Source organism: Bos javanicus, chromosome 18, assembly GCF_032452875.1.
Source record: "Bos javanicus breed banteng chromosome 18, ARS-OSU_banteng_1.0, whole genome shotgun sequence".
In the NCBI taxonomy this organism is placed as follows: domain Eukaryota; kingdom Metazoa; phylum Chordata; class Mammalia; order Artiodactyla; family Bovidae; genus Bos; species Bos javanicus.
Window position 1 is genome coordinate 48,921,192 of NC_083885.1, and position 23,463 is coordinate 48,944,654.

At 45.9% G+C, this 23,463-nt stretch overlaps 1 protein-coding gene across 1 annotated transcript; it reads right to left on the reverse strand.

Annotated features, from left to right (window-relative positions):
* Nucleotides 1–10,695: 10,695 nt before the first annotated feature.
* Nucleotides 10,696–18,425, reverse strand: LOC133229433 (F-box only protein 27-like). The gene is made up of 6 exons (XM_061385805.1): nucleotides 18,407–18,425; nucleotides 16,707–17,148; nucleotides 16,316–16,411; nucleotides 12,531–12,660; nucleotides 11,726–11,854; nucleotides 10,696–10,785 (listed from the first exon to the last, which is right to left on the reverse strand). The coding sequence occupies exons 1-6, from the start codon at nucleotides 18,423–18,425 to the stop codon at nucleotides 10,696–10,698; spliced, it is 906 nt and encodes a 301-aa protein (XP_061241789.1).
* Nucleotides 18,426–23,463: the final 5,038 nt, after the last annotated feature.

Below are 23,463 nucleotides of genomic sequence, written 5' to 3' on the forward strand. Positions count from 1 at the left end.
GTTAGCAACCCCCTGAGGTAGGTATGGCTATGTCCCCACTTCACAGCTGTGAAAACTGAGGCCAAGTGACCTGCCCAAGGTCACACAGCTAGTTGGTGACAGAGCTGGGTTTTGAACTTAGCCTGGGTGGCTCAGCAAGTAAAGAATCTACCTGCATCGCAGGAGACCTGGGTTTGATCCCTGGGTTGGGAAGATCCCCTGAAGAAGGGAACGGCTATCCACTCCCATATTCTTGCCTGGAGAATTCCATGGACAGAGGAACCTGGCGGGCTGCAATCCATGGGGTCCTAAAGAATCGGACATGACTGAATGACTAAGGCTTTCACTTTTGGGTGGCTCTAGAATTCTTGCTTTCAACCTCTGTACCAACTGTATGCGATGAAAATAAAATATGAGCTATGCATGTAATTTGAAATATCAGCAAGTGAAACCAGCATAGATTTTTGCTTAGAACTTGCCTTCCAAGAGAGAGATAGATGGTGAAGAGGAGACAGAATAAGCAAATTAGATGCTTTGGGGAAATCTCCTGCCTACCCCTCAACATCATCTTCACAACTGGAGAAAAATGGTTTTATTACGGAATAAGCGTGAAATCAGACTACGATTCACATGGGCCATGATAAGCAGTGGACGTGATATGTGAATGATATGTCATGTGTTGGAAGGTGATCAATGCCACAGGAAATAGATCAGGGAAGGGAATAGGGGGCCATAGCAGTCTGGGTATGGAGACCTTGAATTCTGAGAGATGGGGTGACCATTATACAGGACAAATTTATTTTCAATATGTATACTGTCAATACAATTTTTCATATTGAGGTTTTCCATCACGTCCCAAAGTGGAAGAGTGGAAGGAGCAAGCAGCTCTGACAGTTAACTCCTGACCATTCTGGTTTCATCTCTACTCCCACCCACTTGCTACCCCAGACAATTTGAAGCAAGTCTTTGAAACCACACCCTTCTATCCAGCGAAATACATTACTTTTTAATGTAATGTTTAAACTGTGGGAATCTGTTTGATAATGAGATTATGAAAATTGATCATCACCCAATCATGAGTTCGAAAGGTGGTTTTAAAAAAAGTTTAAAGTCCCTGGTGTGCCAGTGGTTAAGAATCTGCCTTGCAATGCAAGGGACACAGGTTTGATCACTGGTCCAGGAAGATTCCACATGCTGTGGAGCAACAAAACCTGTATGCCACAACTACAGAGCCCAAGGGCTACTGAAGCTGGCGGGCCTTCTCTGCAACAAGAGAAGCGACTACAGTGAGAAGCCTGAGAACCTCAACGAAGAGTACCCCCTGCTCGCCGCAACTAGAAAAAGAAAGAAAGAAACAGAAGTCACTCAGTTGTGTCCGACTCTTTGCGACCCCATGGACTGTAGCTGAACAGGCTCCTCCATCCATGGGATTTTCCAGACAAGAATACTGGAGTGGGTTGCCATTTCCTTCTCCAGCCGCAACTAGAGATAAATCTAAAAAAAGTTTTAAAACTTCAAGTAGGATAACAGGGCAGAAACTGATCAGCCAGATTTCATTCTTCAATTTCCTCCTCAGACACAATCTTTTAATTCTTAGAATTACACTCCATGCTGTACTCCAGTTAAAAAAAAAAAAATGATTGGATTGCAAGGGCATACTGCCCGAATGATTGGAGTGTAATGGCTCTCAGGAGTCAAGGGGGTACAAAGACCACAGGAATATTTGGGGAAAGTTATGGGAGGAATCAGGCTCCCTGATGTCAGACTATAGTACAAAGCTATAGTAATCAAAACAGTATGGTGGGACGTCCCTGGTGGTTCAGTGTTTGAGAATCCACCTTCTAATTCAGGGGACACAGGCTCGATCCCTGGTCAGGCCACTAAGCCCATGAGCTACAACTACTGAGCCAACATGTCACAACTAGAGACAAGCCTATGTGCCGAAATGAAAGATCCCACATACACGACTAAGACCTGACACAGCCAAATAAATAAATACTAAAAAAAAAAAAAAAAGACAGTATGGTACTGGCACAAAAGCAAAGAAACAAACAAAAGGTCCATGGAGTAGGATAGAAAATCCAGAGATAAACCCATGCTCCTATGGGCACCTAAACTATGACAAAGGAGGCAAGAATATGCAATGGGGACTTTCCTTATGGTCCAGTGGTTAAGAAGCCAGTTGCCAATGCAGGGGACATAGGTTCGATCCCTCGTCCAGGAAGATCCCACATGCCATGGGGCAACTGAGCCCGTGTGCCACAACCACTGAGCCCACAGGCCTAGAGCCCAGGGTCTGCAACAGGAGAAGCCACCGCAATGAGAAGCCTGCACACGGCAACTAGCGAGTAGGCCCTGCTCACTGCAACTAGAGAAAGCCTCAGGCAGCAAGGAGGACTTAGTGCAGCCAAAAATAAAATACATTTAAAAAAAGAATATACTATGGAGAAAAGACTGTCTCTTCAATAAGTGGTGCTGGGAAAAGTGGACAGCTACATATAAAAAAATGAAATTAGAATACTTATTAACACCATACACAAAAAATAAACTCAACCTAGATTAAAGACACAAGTGTAAGGCCTAAATTCTTAGAGGAAAACACAGGCAGAACACTCTTTGACATAAATTGCAGCAGGATATTTTTTGACCCACCTTCTAGAGTGGCTTCCCTGGTGGCTCAGACAGTGAAGAGTTTGCCCACAATGCAGGAGACCTGGGTTTGATCCCTGGGTTGGGAAGATCCCCTGAAGAAGGAAATGGCAAAGCACTGCAGTATTCTTGCCTGAAAAAACCCATGGACAGAGCAGCCTGGCAGGCTACAGTCCATGGGATTGCAAAGAGTTGGACACAACTGAGTGACTTCACTTTCCTAGAGTAATGAAAATAAAACCAAAAATAAACAAATGGGGCTTAATTATTCTTAAAACCTTTTGCATAAGCAAAGGAAACCACAAACAAGAGCAAAAGACAGCCCTCAAAATGGGATAAAATATTTGCAAAGCAACTGACAAGGCATTAATCTCCAAAATATACAAACAGCTCCTGCAGCTTAATAAAAAAAAAGAATGCAATAAAAAAATGGGTGTGAGACTAAATAGACATTTCTCCAAAGAAGACATATAGAGGACCAAAAGGTATGCAAATCTTTTGGTCAGCCATGTGCCCGTGTGCATAGGGTGTAGGTGGAGCAGGCACTGGTAGGGCAAAGTGTGTACAGAGAGCAAGAGAACAGCCATCTTGAGTGACCTGACCATACAGTCTTACTGGGAGCAAGCCCAGGTATCATTTGCATTTGTAATATTTGCATATTGTATAGCACAGGGAACTCCACTCAGTGCTCTTTGGTGACCTAAGTAGGAAGGAAATCCCCGAAAGAGGGGATACATGTATATGTATAGCTGATTCAGTTTGCTGTACAGCAGAAACTAACCCAGCTATATTTAAGCCAATTATATTATTGTTGTAGTGAAGTGAAAGCAAAAATCACTCAGTCGTGTCCAACTCTTTGCAACCCCATGGACTGTATAGTCCCTGGAATTCTCCAGGCCAGAATACTGGAGTGGGTAGCCTTTCCCTTCTCCAGGGGATCTTTCCAACCCAGGGATCGAACCCAGGTCTCCTGCCTTGCAGGCCGATTCTTTACCAGCTGAGCCACAAGGTTGTAAAGTGACTATAATAAAAAAGTAACAATAAGTTTTAAAAAATAGACACTGATAAGTCCAGGAATGCAATTACTCTGTCAATTGGAAGAATGTCCTTGAGTTTGTTGGTACTTTGCTAGTTATTATGCTCCAATTCAGAAAACCACAAAATCTCCTCATGTAGGCAGTGCCAGCTCTGGGTCTCATGGAGCCTTAGGCATCCACAGAGAAGTCTGAACACCCTGGGGATTTTTCACATGCCCTGGGAAGGTTTTAAAATCCAGGCTCTGAATCAGATCTGTGTCTGTAACAAATCCCCAAATGATGCTGATGACTGCCCTCCACACTTTGAGTAACTAAATCTTTTTGGGCTACCCCTCACAGGCCTACAAGGCCTGTGCTTTCCCAGCCTCAAGACCAAAGAAAGAGCCCCGAGTCAGCAACAGAGACATAAGTAGTTTAATGGATGGGGAAGCGACAGCCCACCGTGTGCAGAGGTTGGTGGGCAGAACACGGGGGCAGGATGTGGTGGCTGTCTTTCCTCCCAGGGTGGGGGTCAGGGTTAGGGGGAAGATTGCCAGTTACAGGGGCATTGATGTCAGGTGGGCCAGGGAAACCAGAAGGGCAAGTTCCTCACTGCCCCTTTGATAAGAACAATCACTAGATGGGGCCTGGGCAAGTACGGAGGTAGGTCAGCCATGTGCCCGTGTGCATAGGGTGTAGGTGGAGCAGGCACTGGTAGGGCAAAGTGTGTACAGAGAGCAAGAGAACAGCCATCTTGAGTGGCCTGACCATACAATCTTACTGGGAGCAAGCCCAAATATCATTTGCATATTGAAAAACATATTCTTTTTTTGTTTTATTATATTTATTTATTAATTTTTAATTGGACAATGTTGTGTTAGTTTCTGCTGTGCAACAACTTGAATCAGCTTGATGCATACATACGTGCTTCCCCGATGGCTCAGATGGTAAAGAATCCACCTGTAATGTAGGAGATCCTTGGGTTGGAAAAATGCCTTGTGGAAGGGAATGGCTACCCAGCTCCAATAATTTGGCCACCTGATGTGAAGAGCCAACTCACTATTAAGACCCTAATGCTGGGAAAGATTGAAGGCAGGGGGAGAAGGGGACGACAGAGGATGAGATGGTTGGATGGCATCATTGACTCAACAGACATGAGTTTGAGCAAACTCCAGGAGATGGTGAAGGACAGGGAAGCCTGGCGTGCTGCAGTCCATGGGGTGGCAAAGAGTCAGACACAATCAAGTGACTGAACAAAAAACCCACTCCAGTATTCTTGCCTGGAGAATCCCATAGACAGAGGAGCCGGATGGGCTATAGTATATGGGGTTGCAAAGAGTCAGACACAACTGAGTGACTAACACTTATATCCGATTTCTTCTGAGCCTCCCCCTAGCCCCAGTTCCATCCCTCTAGGTCATAACAGAGCAGGGAGCTAAGCTCCCTGTGCTATTCAGCAACTTCCCACTAGCTATCCATTTTATACATAGTAGTGTATATATCGGAGAAGGCAATGGCACCCCATTCCAGTACTCTTGCCTGGAAAATCCCATGGACGAAGGAGCCTGGTAGGCTGCAGTCCCTGGGGTCGCACAGAGTCAGACATGACTGAGAGACTTCACTTTCACTTTTCACTTTCATGCATTGGAGAAGGAAATGGCAACCCACTCCAGTGTTCTTGCCTGGAGAATCCCAGGGACGGGGGAGCCTGGTGGGCTGCTGTCTCTGGGGTCGCACAGAGTCGGACACGACTGAAGTGACTTAGCAGCAGCAGTAGCAGCAGTGTATATATAGGGATATATCAGTGCTATTCTCTCAATTTGTCCCATCCTCTCCTCCCCCTACATGTTCTTTTAATTATGAATTTCTCAGGAATTTCTTGGAGGTCCAACACTTTCCCTGGCAAGCCATGTGGCAAAAAAAAAAAAAAAAAGGAAAAAAAGAAGAATTTTAAATAATTATGAATTTCTCTCCTTTTATTTCACCTTTACCCTGTATACATTATATTTGGGACATTTTATTAACATTAGAAGAATTCTTTGTGGATACAGGTTTCATTATCTAAGTATTTCATTCCAAGATGGTAAAGGCGGGCTTGATACATCATGTGTCTGTGTTAATCGCTCAGTCATGTCTGATTCTTTGGGACCAAATGGACTGTCACCCGCCAGGCTCCTCTGTCCATGGAATTTCCCAAGCAAGAATACTGGAGTGGGTTGCCATTTCCTCCTCTAGGGGAACTTCTTGACCCAGAGATCAAAACCATGGCCCCTATACTGGCATGTGGATTCTTATCCACTCTGCCACCAGGGAAATCCCTAAGTATTTCATTTCAAGGTGGTAGAGGCTGCATGAGAAATTATTCTCCATAAAAGCAGGAAGGTTTCAGTTGGCTCTGATCCAGTGAAGCCACAAGAATGGACAGGGAAGTGTTGAGTGGGCATGCAGGCGCATCTTTGAAGGTGTGTTTGGGAAGTGGGGAGTATGGTGCAAGCGGGGAGCCCTGCAAGTCTGGTTTGCAGAAGTAGAAAATTCCTGAACCTCAGAGCACTGGGAGGCAGGCTGCACGAATCCCAAGGTCATTAGAAGTTCCATAAACTTGGTTTTCCTGGCCCTGGTTCACCTATCCTGTTAACAGGAGAAGAGCTGGGAGGTGTTTGGATTCCAGGGAAGAAACCTGACTAGGAATGGGCCTTTTGTGTGGATAGAGGGTAGGAAGGATCTTAGGAGGAAGGAGATAAGTAGTTAATAAAATCTCTCTCGGGAGGGTGGGAGGGATTTGAAGAGAGCCTCACTCCCTAGATTCCCTGGTGTAATATTCCCTGGTGGCTCAGAGGGTAAAGCATCTGCTTGCAATGCAGGAGACCTGGGTTTGATCCCTGGGTCAGGAAGATCCCCTGGAGAAGGAAATGGCAACTCACTCCAGTACTCTTGCCTGGAAAATCCCATGGACAGAGAAGCCTGGTAGACTACAGTCCATGGGATCGCAAAGAGTCGGACACGACTGAGCGACTTCACTTTCACTTTTCACTCCTTAGAGGTAGGGTTGAGTGGGGCAGCCCTGGGTGTTGTGTTCAAGCTCCTTCCTCAAGGTGCTTCAGTCCTGATATGCCCATTCTCCTGGAGTGGGGCTGGGGGTTGTGGGATTGGAGATAAGATTTTAGGTAAAACCCTCTCAGCTCCCCACCCAAAAGTCTGTAGTGGGTATGAAATAAAATTCATATTTATGGCAAGACAAGAAAAATTTAACATAAAAATTCTTATCTGCCCTCACCTCTCCCAGCACCATGCACTGTGCATCAGCATTATGCATTGACCAAACCTGCCCACCAGCAGGAATACCTGCTCAACCATAAACAGCATTCTCTTAGCATCAACAAGACAACTCCTTCAAGGATAACATTCCTTCTTGACCTTGTAAAGGGTCACGTGTACAAACACTGGGCACTTCAAACTGGATCATGTAAACTGTCAATAATACATCATTTAATGTACAGTCTACTGTCTCAAAAACTTATATATAAACTGTGTCTTGATCACTAATGGACAGAACTGTTCTCAGAACTCTTTGAGATGCTCTTCCTAGGTTATAAACCTCAACTTTGGCTCGAATAAAAATTATCAGTTGTATCTTCAATCGACTGATTTTTCCCTGACATGGGTCAAGAGCAGAAAAGAGCTGCAAAACCTTTTCACTCTGAAGAAGCACTTCCTCCTATTGAGGCTACCCTTGGAAATAAAATAACCAAGACCTTAAGAAAAGTTTGGCGGGAGCCAGTTTCCTAGGTAAAACACAAAACAAAATAAGAAGATTTAAAGATCCAAGATCTATTTGAAGGGGAAACACACCTAGGGAGATTTGAGAAGGGAGTCCTGGGCGGGGCAAGGAGTAGGGCAGCCAGGGAGGGCCTGGAGTAAGAGCTCTGGTATGGAAGGTCTGCAGAGGGATGGGAGGAGGGATCCAGCCTGAGGGGGAGATGGGCCTGGGGGGTGTGGAGGTCCTGCCTCCTTCCAGAGGAATCCACTCCTTGCGTCTCACTGAACTGTCCAGCCAGAATATCCAAAATCACAGGCCATGGGAACATTCCTCGGAAGGGTTCAGGCAGCGCTGCCTGCATCTCAGGTGTACCCTACCCAGCAGCATCACTCACTGGCAACTGCCTATTTAGAAACTATAAGTAATAGGTGATCCCATATATTGAAAAAGACATGAATAATTCCTTCAGTGTGACATTGGTATTGTGGGTTCTTTAAAAAAGAGAGAGGAACTTCCCCAGCTGTCAAGGAGTTAAGACTCTGAGCTTCCACTGCACGGGGTATGGGTTCCATCCCTGGTCAGGAAAGAAGATCCTGCATACTGTGCCCTTCCCTGCCCCTCCAAAAAGGAAGTATATGTTTAAAAAGAATAATAAAAATACTCTTCTCTCTACATACGTTTGTATTTAGAATTCTCTATTAAAAAATTAAGTGAAGTGAAGGTGCTCGGTTGTGTTTGACTCTTTGCAATCCCATGGACTGTAGCCCTCCAGGCTCCTCCGCCCATGGGATTTTCCAGGCAAGAATATTGGAGTGGATTGCCATTTCTTCCTCCAGGGGATCTTCCTGACCCAGGGATCAAATCCAGATCTCCCACACTGCAGGCAGACTCTTTACCGTCTAAGCCACCAGGGAATCCCATAAAAAAATAAGTCAAATAAGTAACCCTTTTTAAAAAACTTTGTTTTGTATTGGGGTGTAGCTGATTAACAATGCTGTGATAATTTCAAGTGAACATCGAAGGGACTCAACCATACATATATTCCACCCATTCTCCCTGCAATTCCCCTTCCATCCAGGCTGTCACATAACATTGAGCAGAGTTTCATGTGCTATATGGAACTTGTTGGCTATCCATTTTAAATGGATATAAATATATATGTAAATATTAAGAATAGTCATCTATGGATGCTTTACATTATTTTTATTGCCATTTATATATTTTTACGGGCTTTCCTGGTGGCTCAGAGGGTAAAGTGTCTGCTTGCAATTCGGGAGACCCGGGTTCAATACCTGGGTGGGGAAGATCCCCTAGAGAAGGATATGGCAACCCACTCCAGTATTCTTGCCTGGAGAATCCCATGGATGGAGGAGCCTGGTAGGCTACAGTCCACGGGGTTGCAAAGAGTCGGACACGACTGAGTGACTTCAGTTTCCTTTAGTTTATGTATGTTCTATTTATTTCAAATTGTTTATTGTTATCATTAGTCTTTTTTTTTATTGAAGTAGAGTTAATTTTGGGGCTTCCCTGGTGGTGCAATGGTAAAGAATCCACCTGATGATGCAGAAGATGCGACAGACACAGGTTCAAACTCTGGGTCAGGAAGATCTCCTGGAGGAGGAAATGGCAACCCACTCCAGCATTCTTGCCTGAAAATGCCCCATGGACAGGGAGCCTCTTGTGTCAATGTCTACTGTACAGCAAAGTGAGTCAGCCACACACACACGTATATAGTTTTTAAAATTCTTTGTTAGTTTGTCTTAAATAAATCTAAACAATACACACAAAAGAATAATCATATTTTTAAGAATAATATAAGATTCCAATGACTTCTAGGAGAAAAATTCAATTTTATAGAATAATCCAACAGCTAATCATGATCGTCATAAAAAAAGCAGTGACTTTGGGCTACTTGGTCCCTGGGAAGATAAAGAAGTCCCAGCCCAAGAGAAGTAAGCAACATATAAGGACAAAATTAAACACACTTACATGGAAAGATACTTTGGCATGCACAGTAATGACCATACAGGAGGGACAGACAGGAACTGTAGAAAATAAAACACTGGCAACTATTTCTGCGGTGAAAATTTTCCAAAGGCAATTTCAGGGTGAACCGTGTTTCACAAATGGTTAGAACTCTACTGAGAAATGAGAGCTTTCAAGCCGGCCAAGTGGCATTTTAGAAGCTATGGCTCCTTACCACTGCATCCTGGTTAATGGTGTGCCCCTTTTAACATGACCACGACCCAAGTGAATGCTGGAGGTGAGAATGGCCATGGAGGATGTGTAGCCATCATGGACTATACTTCATGTGTGCAAATAGATGAGAACACTGAGAACCTCAGAGTCCTCTTCAGCACACTAAGGGCCATCACTATTACAAACAATTAGAATTGGGAGAATGGATACGTGTATATGTATGGCTGAGTCCCTTCGCTGTTTATCTGAAACGAACACAGCATTGTTAATTAGCTACACCCCAAAACAAAATAAAAAGTTTAAAGTTTTGGGGGAAAAAAAAGAATTAGAATCACACACACACACAAAACAATTTTGTCAGCAAAGACGATTTCTAAATGTGGTTATTTATGGAAAGGGAAATTGCATTGGAGAATACTTATTTGTGTATAACACTGTATTTCTACACATAAGCATGTAGAAAATGAGAAATTTAGATAAGCAAAATCAATAACTACAAAAATCACAACTATGCACCTATCACCATTGCAATAACCCTGCAACGCTTTAGTTCTTCTGTATATATCCAGAAGGCAATCAAGAATACAAGGATATATACGTATTCTATTTTAATGTGGCGTATAAACAAATACTTGTATATAAATGCATATATGCACAGTGTAAACAGAAGTATTTATTGTTGTTCAGTCCCAAAGTCATGTCCAACTTTTTGTGATCCAATGGACTGCAGCACGCCAGACTGCAGTATACATACATCCAAATTAAATCATGGTTCTTTTTTCAGGCAATGGTGTCCACCTTTCCCTTCCTGTAAATGCTTGTTTCATATTCCTTCTATCCCAAGTCCTCTAACTGACCCAAAAATATCCTCCAGAGCTTCACTGTCCAGATCAGTATATCTACTCCAGAACCACACACTACACGACTCTCAGGTCAGTTTCAACCTGTCACCCTTCCCTTTGGATGAAAGTGATGAAACACCCTCCCCCTCGGGGTGTGTCCCATCGTCTACTGCAGGTGGGGGGACACTTCCGGGTGGACACATCAAGGGCAGCAGCGGCTTCATCTGCTTTCCATCCGGAGACCTGGAGCTCCTCAGGGATCCTGCAGCAGGGAGGCGGCAGCCATGGCCCCTGGACTGGGGTGAGGACAGCGGATCCTGCCGTTGCAAGGTTCTCTCTCACCCTCATGACCAGAATGTCACAAATGTGGTGTCACTGTGACACGGTGCCCACGTCCACCACCTGCCTAAACTTCTAACCCTGACTGATCATCTCTAATCCCATGAGTTCCTTAGAGCTTGGGAAATCAGGTTCGGACTCTTCCCATTCTCTTGGCTGGAGAATGCCTTCTACAGTTGTTTTCTTCTATACAGTTTTCTCTCAACTGAAACAATACCTTACTCTGAACTGAGTAGTCATCAAGCTGTTAACACTGTATTTCTATTCAGCTTTGGCAAGATTTTATTACCTATGATCGACAGATATCTTCCTGATTTACTCTCTCCATATTTAAAAAGAATTTCAAAGTAACAAAATAATTTTATACACTATACAACTCAGAGCAGTTGTATATAGGGGACCAATTCATTGCTCACAGGGTGGGCAGAACCCTCTGCCTCCAAACATTTTTTGAGCTTTACTTTCAGCTCTTGAGTCTTGGCCCCAGGTTTGAAATCATAGTTTAGAGGCTGGAATTACTCAGCCACAGGGATTGAGCTTCTAGTTGAGGGGTGAGGAGAGAGCTTCTGGAAGTGACCAATGAAGCCTCTGCAGCAGGAACAGAAGGGCAGAGGGTACAGGGGCAGAACCAGAGGGGCCTGGCATGTGGGGGGAGGGTGAGGAGCCCTCTCACCATCTCCCTGTGTTCACCCGTGTGTCTCCACTCTGTAGAACAGGGGCTGTGTTAGAGCCGCAGCAGCCAGGAGACCTGATGCAAAAACGTTCTTCTCATAGCTTCTCATAGAATTGAAAGACAGGGCCCAGTAGAACCCTTGATTGGACCCAGGAGATCCCAGGATGGCAGGAACTACAGGCCCTTGATTATTGAGGTGGCCCAGCCAATGGTGCTGGAAGGCATGGTCAGGTTGTTTAACAAGGACAGTCCTCTACTAGGGTTGACAGACCCGTACAATCACACTGGCCTTGGGCACGATGATTCCATAGTCCTCAGGCAGGAACCCCATGTCCCAAATCCAGTGTTCCAGAGACACAAATCGGACACCCTTCTTGAGGTTGGAGAACACGTGGTTGGTCTGTAGGCAGAAAAAGAGGTTAAGTCCCACTGTGCCATGGTCTTCCCCTCAAAAGCTGAGTTGGGGGCCTTCTGGCAGGTGGTATTTTCCCTAGATGGCTGCAATGTTTCCACTTACATATGTCCTTCTAGAATCGTGCCACTCCCCACTCAGGGGTGGAGTCTAATTCCTACCCCTTGAATCTGGGAGGGTTTCACTGTAACCAGTGGTGGGAGTGATGCTGCATGACTTCCACCAAATGACTTCCATGGTGGGGTCACAGAGGCAATGCAGCTTCTGCTGGTTTCTCCAGAAGCCTCATGGTGGAGCCCTGAGCCACCAGGAAGCAGCTGCCTGCCCCGAAGCCGCCATGCTGTGAGGAAGCCCCAACTAGAGCAAACAGGGGGATCCCAAGGCCAAGCTCTGAGACTAAACCCAGAGCTGCCTGGCCAGCCACCAGCTGCTGTGTACACACTCACAGCCCACGCTGCCCTTTAGCTCCAGCCAGTGTCTGAAATGGAACTTCATGAGAGACTGGAGTCAGAAACTCTCACCAGAGCCCTCCTCATAGAAATCATGAGAGGAGATAAAATGAGTGCTGTTGATATTAAACCACTAAATTTGGGGGACATTTATTTTTTAGCAATAAATCATCATAAGCCATACCATTCTTTCTCTTTGCCCCTGTCAGACTCACCTTAAAAGGGATACTGGTTGTACCTTGATGGATTGGCCTAGGAGACAAATGATGTAGCTTGGCCTGCTTGGCATCTAGAAGTTGGACAATTAGCTCATACAGACAGACTGAGGCTTCTTGGTCTGCCCACCTGTGGGAGAAGGAAAATCTTGAAGGTTGAACTTGCCACCCCACCTCTTTGGGCATCTGCCTCCTCTACCTGAATGGCTTTCCCATGTCTAAAAATCCAAAATGGTGCTATGGTCCCCAGGACTAGCAGCATCAGGTCACGTGGGAGCTTGGCCCCTCTGCTTCCCCAAGGAATCCATCTGCCCTAAACACCCTCTCCAATGGTCCATATGCACATTCATTTCAGAAGTAATGACCTAGAGCCACGCTCTTCAAGGTACCTTCTACCATATTATTTCTCTTTCTGTGTTTTGCTGGTGGCAAGAGATGTCATTTCCAATGCATTCAACGGTGATGTTTAAGATACAATTTTCTTAGTCACTTAGAAGGATCCAAGGGAATCTAAGCAAATTGGTAATGGGACATCAAGTAACATTCAAAGACACAATACCCAATGTCCGTTACTGGTAAATGGATAGATTGAGTGGGGGTGTAGCTCGGTGGTAGAGCACATGTTTGGCTTGCACAAGGCCCCTGATTCATACCCCGGCTCCTCCATTTAGGAGTTTCTCCTTACTAGAAGCCACTGGAGAAGAGAATTAATTATTGGACTTCCCACGTGGCTGTAGTGGTAAAGAACCCTGGGCTGGGTAGATATCTCTGGAGTAGGAAATGGCAACCCACTCCAGTATTCTTGCCTGGGAAATCCCATGGACAGGGGAGTCTGGCAGGCTACAGTCCAGTTGCAAAGACACAACTCAGACGCTTGAGCACCTGTGCACACATGGTATATTCACACAATGAATTATGAAGCCATGAAACAGACTGCAGCTACATACAGTTATGGGTGAATTTACAAACATGTGGTTGAAAGAAGCCAGATGCACACTATATACGGTATGCTATGCTAAGTCACTTCAGTCGTGTCCGACTCTGTGTGACCCCATAGACGGCAGCCCACCAGGCTTCCCCGTCCCTGGGATTCTCCAGGCAAGAACACTGGAGTGGGCTGCCATTTCCTTCTCCAATGCATGAAAGTGAAAAGAGAAAGTGAAGTTGCTCAGTCGTGTCCCACTCTTAGCGACCCCGTGGACTGCAGCCTACCAGGCTCCATCCATGGGAGTTTCCAGGCAAGAGTACTGGAGTGGGGTGCCATTGCCTTCTCCGATATACGGTATAACTCCATAAATATACATGGCACCAACATGGACAAAACTGACCTATGGTAACAGAATTCAAGATGGTGCTACTGTTGGATTGGAAGTGATGGGAATGGGGCATGACGGATACTGAGGGTGCTGTTTGCTGGCAACATTCTGTTTTTTTCTTTTAATCTTCTGTTCTTGATTTAAATGAATATGTTCACTTTGTAATAATTCATTGACTTGCACACACAAGATACATACATTTTTTTGGTGCCAAAATACATATTTAAAAACAAGATTAATTTGAGACATATATATATATATATATACACACATACATACACACACATATATACACACAAAGTAGTAACTTCATTCACAGAGGTATCATATCACATCTTAGGTGTAAATGTACACGCTACTTCCAGATTTTATCCTTATATAATAATAATATATGTTTATGTTCTTGTGACTTACCTTTCATACTGCTCTGTGCCAACAACATGCACACAAAGAATTTAAGTAGAAATTTAAAATTTCCTAAGTGCTAAACTTTTTTCTTTTTGGCTGAACTGTTACTTACAAGTGGCTGCCAGATGTTGCTGCAAATTGGAATCATATGAATTCCAGAAAAGATATTGTGTAGAAAGGAATTTCGCCCTGTTCAAAGCTATGGTCATTGCCGTCTGACACTGAGAGGTAATCTCTGGATCCTTGCAATTTTATGTCTGATAGGATATCTCTATCTGGGATAAGCCTGCCAATATAGTTTGGTGGAGGCTAGCCACAACCACACAGACTATAATAGGGGCTACCCACTCCAGGAAAACCAGCAATATGACTAAGGATGCCTCGTGTAGTATCAGTTGATTTGGAGGCTGATATTAAACATTGATAAAAAACCCCTATATACAATGAAATATTACTCAGCCATTAAAAAGAATGAAATAATGTCATTTGTCATGGATGAACCTAGAGTTTGTCATAATGAGTGAAGTCAGACAGAGAAGGAGAAATATCATATGACATCCGTTATATGTGGAATCTAAAAAGAAAATGATACAAACGAACTTACAAAACAGAAACAGTCACAGACTTAGAGAATGAACTGATGGTTGCCGGGGGTAGGGAAGGACAGAGGGAAGGGATAGTTAGGGAGTTTGAGATGGACATGTACACACAGCTATATTTAAAATGGATCCCCATAAGGAACTACTATACAGCACATGGAACTCTGTTCAATGTTATGTGGCAGCCTGGATGGGAGGGAAGTCTGGGGGAGAATGGATATGTGTACGTGTATAGCTGAGTCCCTTTGCTGTTCCCGAAACTATCAGAACATTGTTAATCGGCTAAGTGTGTGTACTCACTCAGTTGTGTCCAACTTTTTGTGACCCCCATGGAAAGTAGCCCACCAGGCTCTTCTGCCCATGGAATTTCTCAGGCAAGAATGCTGGAGTGGGGTGCAACTTCCTATTCCAAGGGATCTTCCCAACCCAGGGATTGAACCCAAGTCTCTTGTGTCTCCTGCATTGGCAGGTGGATTCTTTACCACTTGCACAAATTATGAACTTAAATAAAGTATTTTATTGTAAATATATTTCTGAAAGAGATGAGTTTTCAGAGAGGGGAAGTTTATGGTGTTTTGACTGAAAGTGAATGTGGTAAGACCAAAATTTCAAATTTCAATCTCACTTTGCCTGTTTCCCCAGAGGTCTTTATATCCAGGGACCATACACCTTAGTGAATGACTTTTTCTGTAAAACTGAAGGGTTGAGAGACAGGAAATTGGGAAAGCATAATCATACAATGCCCCCATCATAGAGGTAATCTGTAGCTGAGTAATTTGAGAAGAGGGTACATAAAATGGTAGAGGATTTGGAACTTGCCTCCCTTAAAATAATCTGAGTGAGGTATCCCATGGAAGGTCTTCATGGAGCATGCTGGTTTCAAGACCATCAAACAGAGCACAAGCTCTGGAGTCAGACAAGTATGAGCCTAATGCCAGGTCCCGCCAAGCCCCGGCTGTGCCACCTGAACAAGTGACCTCACCTCTCTGAACTTCTCAATTCGAGGTTTCAAAACACACTTCCCCACAGGATCAAGGATCATGAAGGCTGCTGAAACAGGTCACACTTCAAAGCACTGGCTCTGTGGCTGACATAGAACCCTGCCTTATGAAGACAGGGAAACGTAGGCACACTGTGGCTTGCCCAAGGCCACAAAGCTGGGAAGCCAGGGTTTGAGTGTGGGAAGTCTGACTCCAGAATCTGACCTCTTAGCCAACTCTATCTTGCCTCCTCCTGAACCAAGTCCTTTGCACAGGATCCAACCTGGCATCTTCCCATTCAGGTCCGTTTGGGGGTCAGGAGAGGGTTCAGGGAGTGGATACTGCTAAATAGTAAAGCTCTGATGGTGGTGAAGTCATTTCCCTTCCTGCTTTATCTAAGGGGTTGCTGGAAGGCCTACACGCCTTGTCACCCATGCCAAGGTCAGCCCTGTTTTTAAAGCTGTTTTTGCCATCACACTCACCAGGCAGAGATACAAATCTCAATCTTTCCACTATCCAGGAGTTCCGGCCACAGACCCTCCTTTTCCAGGTCTAACACTTGCTTCTTGTAGCACCACCTGGGAGAAAGGGGGAAGGGTTAGTGAGAACCGGGCAAGAACTCACCACCACCCAGCCCAGCCCTTGGGGAAGAGGGACGTCCACCTGTAGAAAGGTTGGAAAGGGTCCTCGGGAACTAGCCTGCGGTCTTCCTCCCAGCTTCCCTCCTGTCTCCAGCTTGTACAGTTGATTGTCCTCCAAGGCAGGAAGGCATCTGTTAAATGAAAAAATGTTTGTGCCCAAGTTCCTGGCCTGCCCACCAGCCCACGGATAAGCCCCAGGGGTTTCCTTGAGCCTCTCCTCTCTGTCCCGCACCTCCAAACCATCCCATGGGCACTCTTGAGACCTCTTTTCCTGGGCTCCCCACCTATGCCATGGCGGTTCGGGTAGAGATTGCGTCCTAAGGGTCTGCGCTCGCAGAAGCGGCCCAGGAGGCAGGGCCTGGGGTCGTCGTCGTTGTCTGGGGGCAGGCAGGTTCGGAAGACGGGCCACAGCTTAGCGTGGCTGTAGGGTAAGATGCTCAGCCACACGGCCCGGGTGTCCACCAGGTAGCGCCAGTACCAGCACACGTGGCGGCATTGCCCGAGCAGCACGCTTGTGGGCAGGTAGCTCAGCACTTCCAGGAGCATCTCGATGGGCAGTTGGCTTAAGCCGGGCGCCTCCTTGGGTTCGGGGTCCGAAGCGGGAACACAGGCGGGCCGGCCCTGGGAGGCTGAGGCCCCCGTGGTCTCCTCGCCAGGCTCTGCGGCTGTGGCTGCTGGAGAGCCAGGGTCCAGACATCAGGGACTTGCAGCCTCCGCAGGCCACGCCCCTGCCGCCCGCACCCAAAGGCTGTCGCCCCCACACCCCAGCAGCCACCTCTTCCAGTCCCCAGACTCCCAGCCCGTCCTTGCCAGCAGACCACCGCAGCCGCTCTCCGCCCCGCGCATCCCAGCGCCCACAGCCAACCCCGCTCTGCGCCCCGAGTCTCACCCTGCATCTCAGCCAGTGCTCCTCACGAGTGGGCCTTCACCTTGCCTCACCTGCTCCCACCGCCACCTCAGCCCTTTTTATTCGCCTGCCCCTCCCTTAATATCCCTCCCTTAATATCCAGTATCAGACCCCCGCCCAACCCCTCCTCCCCTCCCACTCCTCCCCTCCACCCCGCCCTGGCTCCATTCTCCCAATGACTAGCCATTTCTGCCTTCTTCTCCCTTCTCCCTATCTCTTCCTCCCAGGCTTGCTTGCCATGCCCTCCCAGCCCTGTCTCCAGGCTCTGTTCTCCAAACTTCCTTCAGACTCTGTTCAAACCTGCAGGGTAATTATGGGACTAAATCACAGAAGCCACCGTGGAGGGAGGAGCAGGAGGTGCCAGCATCCAGAGTCTGTCTGTCATCCCCTCCATTGGTCCTTTGGAGCATCTCTCACCAGGCTGTAAGGCCCTTGGTGCTAAACATCTGTTATTCAGTCAGGCATCTGGGCAGGAGGCTTCATATCCCTTAGCTTCTAGAACAATTCCTATCACCTTTAACAACCTGGCATCATTATCTTTTTTCCAATTTTTGGCCATACCAGGTAGCATGTGGGATCTTAGCTCCCTGACCAGGGATGGAACCCACATCCCCCTGCAGTGGAAGCGTGGAGTCTTAACTACTAGACCACCAGAGAAGTGCCCAGCGCCCCTAACAAGAGCTAAAACAGGCTCCAGTAGGAATCAAATGCACTTCTATCTGACTTCCTAAATGAGTGCTGTAACCAGTAATAATCCAGCCAGCATTCATGGACCCTTCTACTACCAGTCAGGTTAGCAACCTGGGGTAGGTGTGGCTATGTCTCTACTTCAAAGAAAACAGGCTAAGTGACCTGCCCAAGGTCACATAGATAGTAGGTGGCAGAGCTAGTATTTGAACCTAGCCAGGGTGGCTCTAGAATTCTTGCTTTTAACCTCTGTACCAACTTCGTCCAAAAATAAATAAATAAAATGCGAGCTACCCATGCTTTTCAAATCAGCCGGTAAAACTGGACAGGGAACTTACCTTCTAGGAGAAGAGACATGGTGAACAGGAGACAGTGTAAGCAAATTAGATACTTTGGGAAAATCATTGAAAAAAGAATCTGCCAATCCCCCAACATTGTCTTCACAATTGTAGAAAAGACTCCATTTTATTATGGAATAAGCATGAGATGCACTGTGACTCACTGGGCCGTGATGAGCAGTAGATGTGACGTGTCAATGACGTTGCATGTTGGAAGGTGATCAATGCTGTGCGAAATAGAGCAAGGAAGGGGAAAAGGGGTCATAGCAATCTGGGTGGGAGACCCTGAATTCTAAGAGATGGGGTGCCTATTATATGCGAAAAATTTCTTTTCAATATATACACTGTCAAAAAATTTTTGGGTATTGAGGTTTTCAAACATGTCCCAAAGTGGAAGAAGAATGGAAGAAGCAGTCAACCCCAGCAGTTAACTCCTGACCAATTTGCTTTCATCTCTATTCCCACCCACTGGCTCCCCCAGGCAATTTGAAGCAAATCTTAGAAATCACAGTCCACAGCAATACACTGTATTTAAAGTTTTTTTATTTATTAATTTTTGTGGTTCAGTGCGACGCACAAGGGATCTTAATTCCCTGATCAGAGTTTAAACTTGCACCCCTGCAATGGAAGGTGGACTCTTAATCACTGGACCACCAGTGAAGTCCCAGCAATACATCACTTTTTAATGTAATGTAAAAGCTGGGGGAATCTTATTTGGTAATGAGATTATGAAAACTGATTGTAATCCAATTATGAGTCCAAAAATATGGCTTTAGAAAAATGTTTAAAAACTTCAAGTAGGATAAAAAGCCAGAATCTGACAAGTCATTTTCATTCTTCAATTTCCTCCTCCAGAGACAATCTCTATTAATTCCTGGAATTACACCCCATGCTGCACTCTGATTAAAAAGAAAAACAAATATAATTGGGTTCCAAAAGAGCCTACTGCCAGGAAGCTAATGATTAGAGAGTAATGGCTCCTAGGAGACAAGGCTGTACAAAACAACCCACTGGTCTCTTGGGAAAGTTATAGGTGTATTTTGATATCACAGTAATAGGAGTGTCATTGGGTAGCCAGGTACAGGACAGAGCCCCCCCCCAGGGGAGAGCCATCCTGGATTCCTCCTGCTTTAAGCCAGTGTCCTGGGTGTTTTCTTGCAGGAGGAAAGCCTGTTAATCCAAGCCTAGAACCCAAATCATTTTGCATATAAGTGTAAAGAGGGTGAAAGAGGAAAGTGAAAAAGCTGACTTGAAACTTCACATTAAAAAAAAAAAAAAAAGATCACAGCATCCAGTCCCATCACTTTTAGGCAAATAGAAGGGGAAGAATTGGAACCAGTGACAGGTTTTATTTTCTTGGGCTCCAAAATGACTGCGAGAGGTGACTGCGGCCAAGAAATTAAAAGAAGCTTGCTCCTTGGGAGGAAAGCTACGACAAACCTAGACAGCGTATTAAAAAGCAGAGACATCACTTTGCCGACAAAGGTCCAAGCCATGGTTTTCTCAGTAGGGATGTATGGACAAAAGAGTTGGATCATAAAGAAGACTCAGTACTGAAGAACTGATGCTTTTGAATTGTGGTGCTGAAGAAGACTCTTGAGAATCTCTTGGACTGCAAGGAAATCAAGCCAGTCAATCCTAAAGGAAATCTGTGCAGAATATTCGTTGGAAGGACTGATGTTGAAGCTGAAGCTCCAATATTTTGGCCACCTGATGTAAATTTAAGTCCTGATTCATTTGAAAAGGCCCCGAAGCTAGAAAAGGAGAAGGGGGCGGCAAAGGATAAGACAGTTGGATAGCATCACCAACTCAATGGACATGAATTTGAACAAACTCCAGGAGATAATGAAGGACAGAGGAGCCTGGTGTGCTGCAGTCCATGGGGTCACAAAGAGTTGAACCCAACTTAGGGACTAAACAACAACAGATGCAATTCTTTTCTTTTCTTTTTAATGAGTCCTAACATTTTTTTTAAATTGTTTAATGTTTATGTTACTTATTTGGCTGTGTTGGTCTTAGTTGCAGCATGCAGGATCTTTCATTTCAGCACACAGATTTTCTAATTGTATAGCATGGACTTTCTAGTTGTGGTGCAAGGGCTTAGTTGCCCTGAGGCATGTGGGATCCTAGTTCCCCGACCAGGGATCGCACTCAAGTCCCTTGCATTGCAGGGAGAAGTCTTAACCACTGGACTACCAGGGAAGTCCCACAAATGCAATGCTTACTCAGAGAATGCAGAAAACTGTGAGCAGCAATTTCTCTGGTCTTGTATTTATTTTATTTATTTATTTATTTTTTTTCAGTGTTACAGCTCCATTTTATTTAGAAGATAGCAAGAGGGAGAAAGGGGGAGAGAGCGCACGCACGCAGGAGAGAGAGTCCGAGAGAAAGCACTTTGGCTCCTCCTTTTATATGTTTTTTCCTCCACCTGGGCCGGCCCTATGCAAATTGGGCTTAGCCAGGAGTGCTGTTTGTTCTGTTTGTCCTGCCTGAAGTCTTCACTCTGGTCCTCGGACCTTCCTTGTCTTTTAGCCACCTCCATTTTGGACTCCTTTTCCCTATTCTACCTACCTAACGTTCCCCCCTCAAGAGATGGGAGGCCCATTCTTTGGGAATAGGGGCGTTGAGGTCTTTCTGGCTACTTCCTGCTGAACTGAGGTGGCGAGGGGTATTGAGCCGCCCCCTCTTGCTAGTCTCAAGCCTCAGAGTCCTTATAGCAGTGTCCAAGGGTGTGTGATATTTTCCGTGGTCAGCTGTAGTTTTATATCTTTGTTGAACTGGCACTGCATGTTGTAGCTGGTTGACCTTAACCAGAGGTCTTCTGGAATCTGAGACTGGGCCGCGTGAGCTTTCTGCTGAGTTCGTTTCTCACTGTCCCGGTTTCCAGCACGATGGGCCTTCCCCTGCGCTGGGTTTCTTCGCCTTCCGCTTCTAGCTCAGGAGCTTTGCTGAGTTGGGCTCCTGTTATGCTTGGCCTCTTCCACGTAGAGGTTGTTTCAGCCAGGTTAAACCCGAGTCACGGCACCATAGATGTCACGTGAGTGTATGTTCCTCGGTTCTTTGTCTCGTCACAACAAAGATTTGGAGCAACGGACATTAAAGCCCTCGGCGCATCACAGCTCTCGGGTCTTGGACAAACTGTGTTACAGCTCTTAGGCAATTCAACGTTACAGCTCCATTTTATTTAGAAGATAGCAAGAGGGAGAGAGGTGGGGAGAGAGAGAGAGAGAGAAAAGAGCGCACGCATGCAGGAGAGAGAGTCCGCTCTCTGGTCTTTTAAAAGGTCATGCTGCTGCTGCTGCTAAGTCACTTCAGTCATGTCCGACTCTGTGTGACCCCATAGACCGAAGCCCACCAGGCTCCCCCGTCCTTGGGATTCTCCAGGCAAGAATACTGGAGTTGGTTGCCATTTCCTTCTCAATGCATGAAAGTGAAAAGTGAAAGGGAAGTCGCTCAGTCGTGTCCGACTCTTAGCGACCCCATGGACTACAGCCTACCAGGCTCCTCCATCCATGGGATTTTCCAAGCAAGAGTACTGGAGTGGGGTGCCATTGCCTTCTACGACTTAAAAGGTCATATTTGGGATTAATAGCATTGGTGTAGGATTCCTCTTCTAACTAGCTCTTTCTTACCCTCTTTAGGCAAGAATCCCTGCATTCCTAGAGTCTTTCAACCTTGACCATGCCTTTGCTTCCATAACCATCCCCCAGTGAAGATAAATGAAGCAAAGTGAGTGGTCTTGGATTTGCCCCACACCGAGTAAGACTTACCTAAGGGAGCATCTTGTCACCCATCTCCTGGAAGGGCTCACAGCGTCTTGACAACCCCGGGAAGAAAGAGCTCTTCCTATTTGCTGACGGTGGAGGAGGTACTGGCCAGTCCTTTCAAAGTCTGATCTCTCTTCCTGGAGGCAGGACTTGGAGGACACGAACAATAGTTTTCATGGTAGAAAGAAAGGGGTCTGGGCTTCCCTGGTGGCTCAGTGGTGAAGAATCCGCCTGCCAGGGGACAAGGCACAGGTTCAATCCCTGATCTGGGAAGATCCCAGATGCCTCGGAGCAACTTCTGAAACCCATGTGCCATAGAGCCTGTGCTGAGAAGCCACCGCCATGAAAAGGCCACGCACCTCAACTAGAGCGGCCCCCACTCGCTGCAATTAGAGAAAAGCCTGCATAGCAACGAAGACCCGGCACAGCCCAAAATAAAGAAAGAAATAAAATAAAGGGATCTTCACAGACAGCTGAGAAAGAAGCCCTCCTCTCTGAAGGGCTATAGCCCTTTTGTAAATTCAAATTGACTACATAATTGGCCTCAGTTTTTAAATATTCTGGCAGGCATAATTCACAGAAAGTAGGCCATTTAGATCAGAAGAACCAGAATACATCCTGATATTATGATCTCTGTTTTGACCAGGAAGCATATGGTAGATTTTGGTGATTCTTTGTTTAGATGTGTAAAGGAAAAATCCAGTTCTCCCCTGTTGCGTTTCTCCTCTGTGTGTGTCCTTTACTTCTCACACACAACCCTTCACTTCTGATACTCTGGTCGCCAACCATGTGGAGGTTATCCCCACAAACACTTCTCCGTGCCACCAACTAGAAGTCTGGGAAGGCTTACAATTTAACTCGATTCTGACTCTATTTGGGGCTTCCTAAGTGTCACTCTCAGTAAAGAACCTGCCTGCTAATGCAGGAGACATAGGAGACCGTGGTTCAATCCCTGGGTCTGCAAGATCCCCTGGAGGAGGGCATGGCAGCCCACTCCAGTATTCTTGCCTGGAGAATCCTGTAGACAGAGGAGCCTTGTGGACTACAGTCCATATGGTCGCACAGAGTTGGATGACTGAAGCAACCTAATATGCATGCGTGATACTCTCTCCCCAGAGAGAGTGTCAGATCTTGCAAGTTATGGGTTCAGTCCCAAAAGACTGCCCCTGCCACCCCTCCCCCATGACAAGGCCAGGTTATCAACAGTGCTTCTGACCAACTACCTATAGATCTATAGATCAGAAGTTCCAAAGACTCTCCTTGGGCTCAATTACTTTGCCGGAGCGGCTC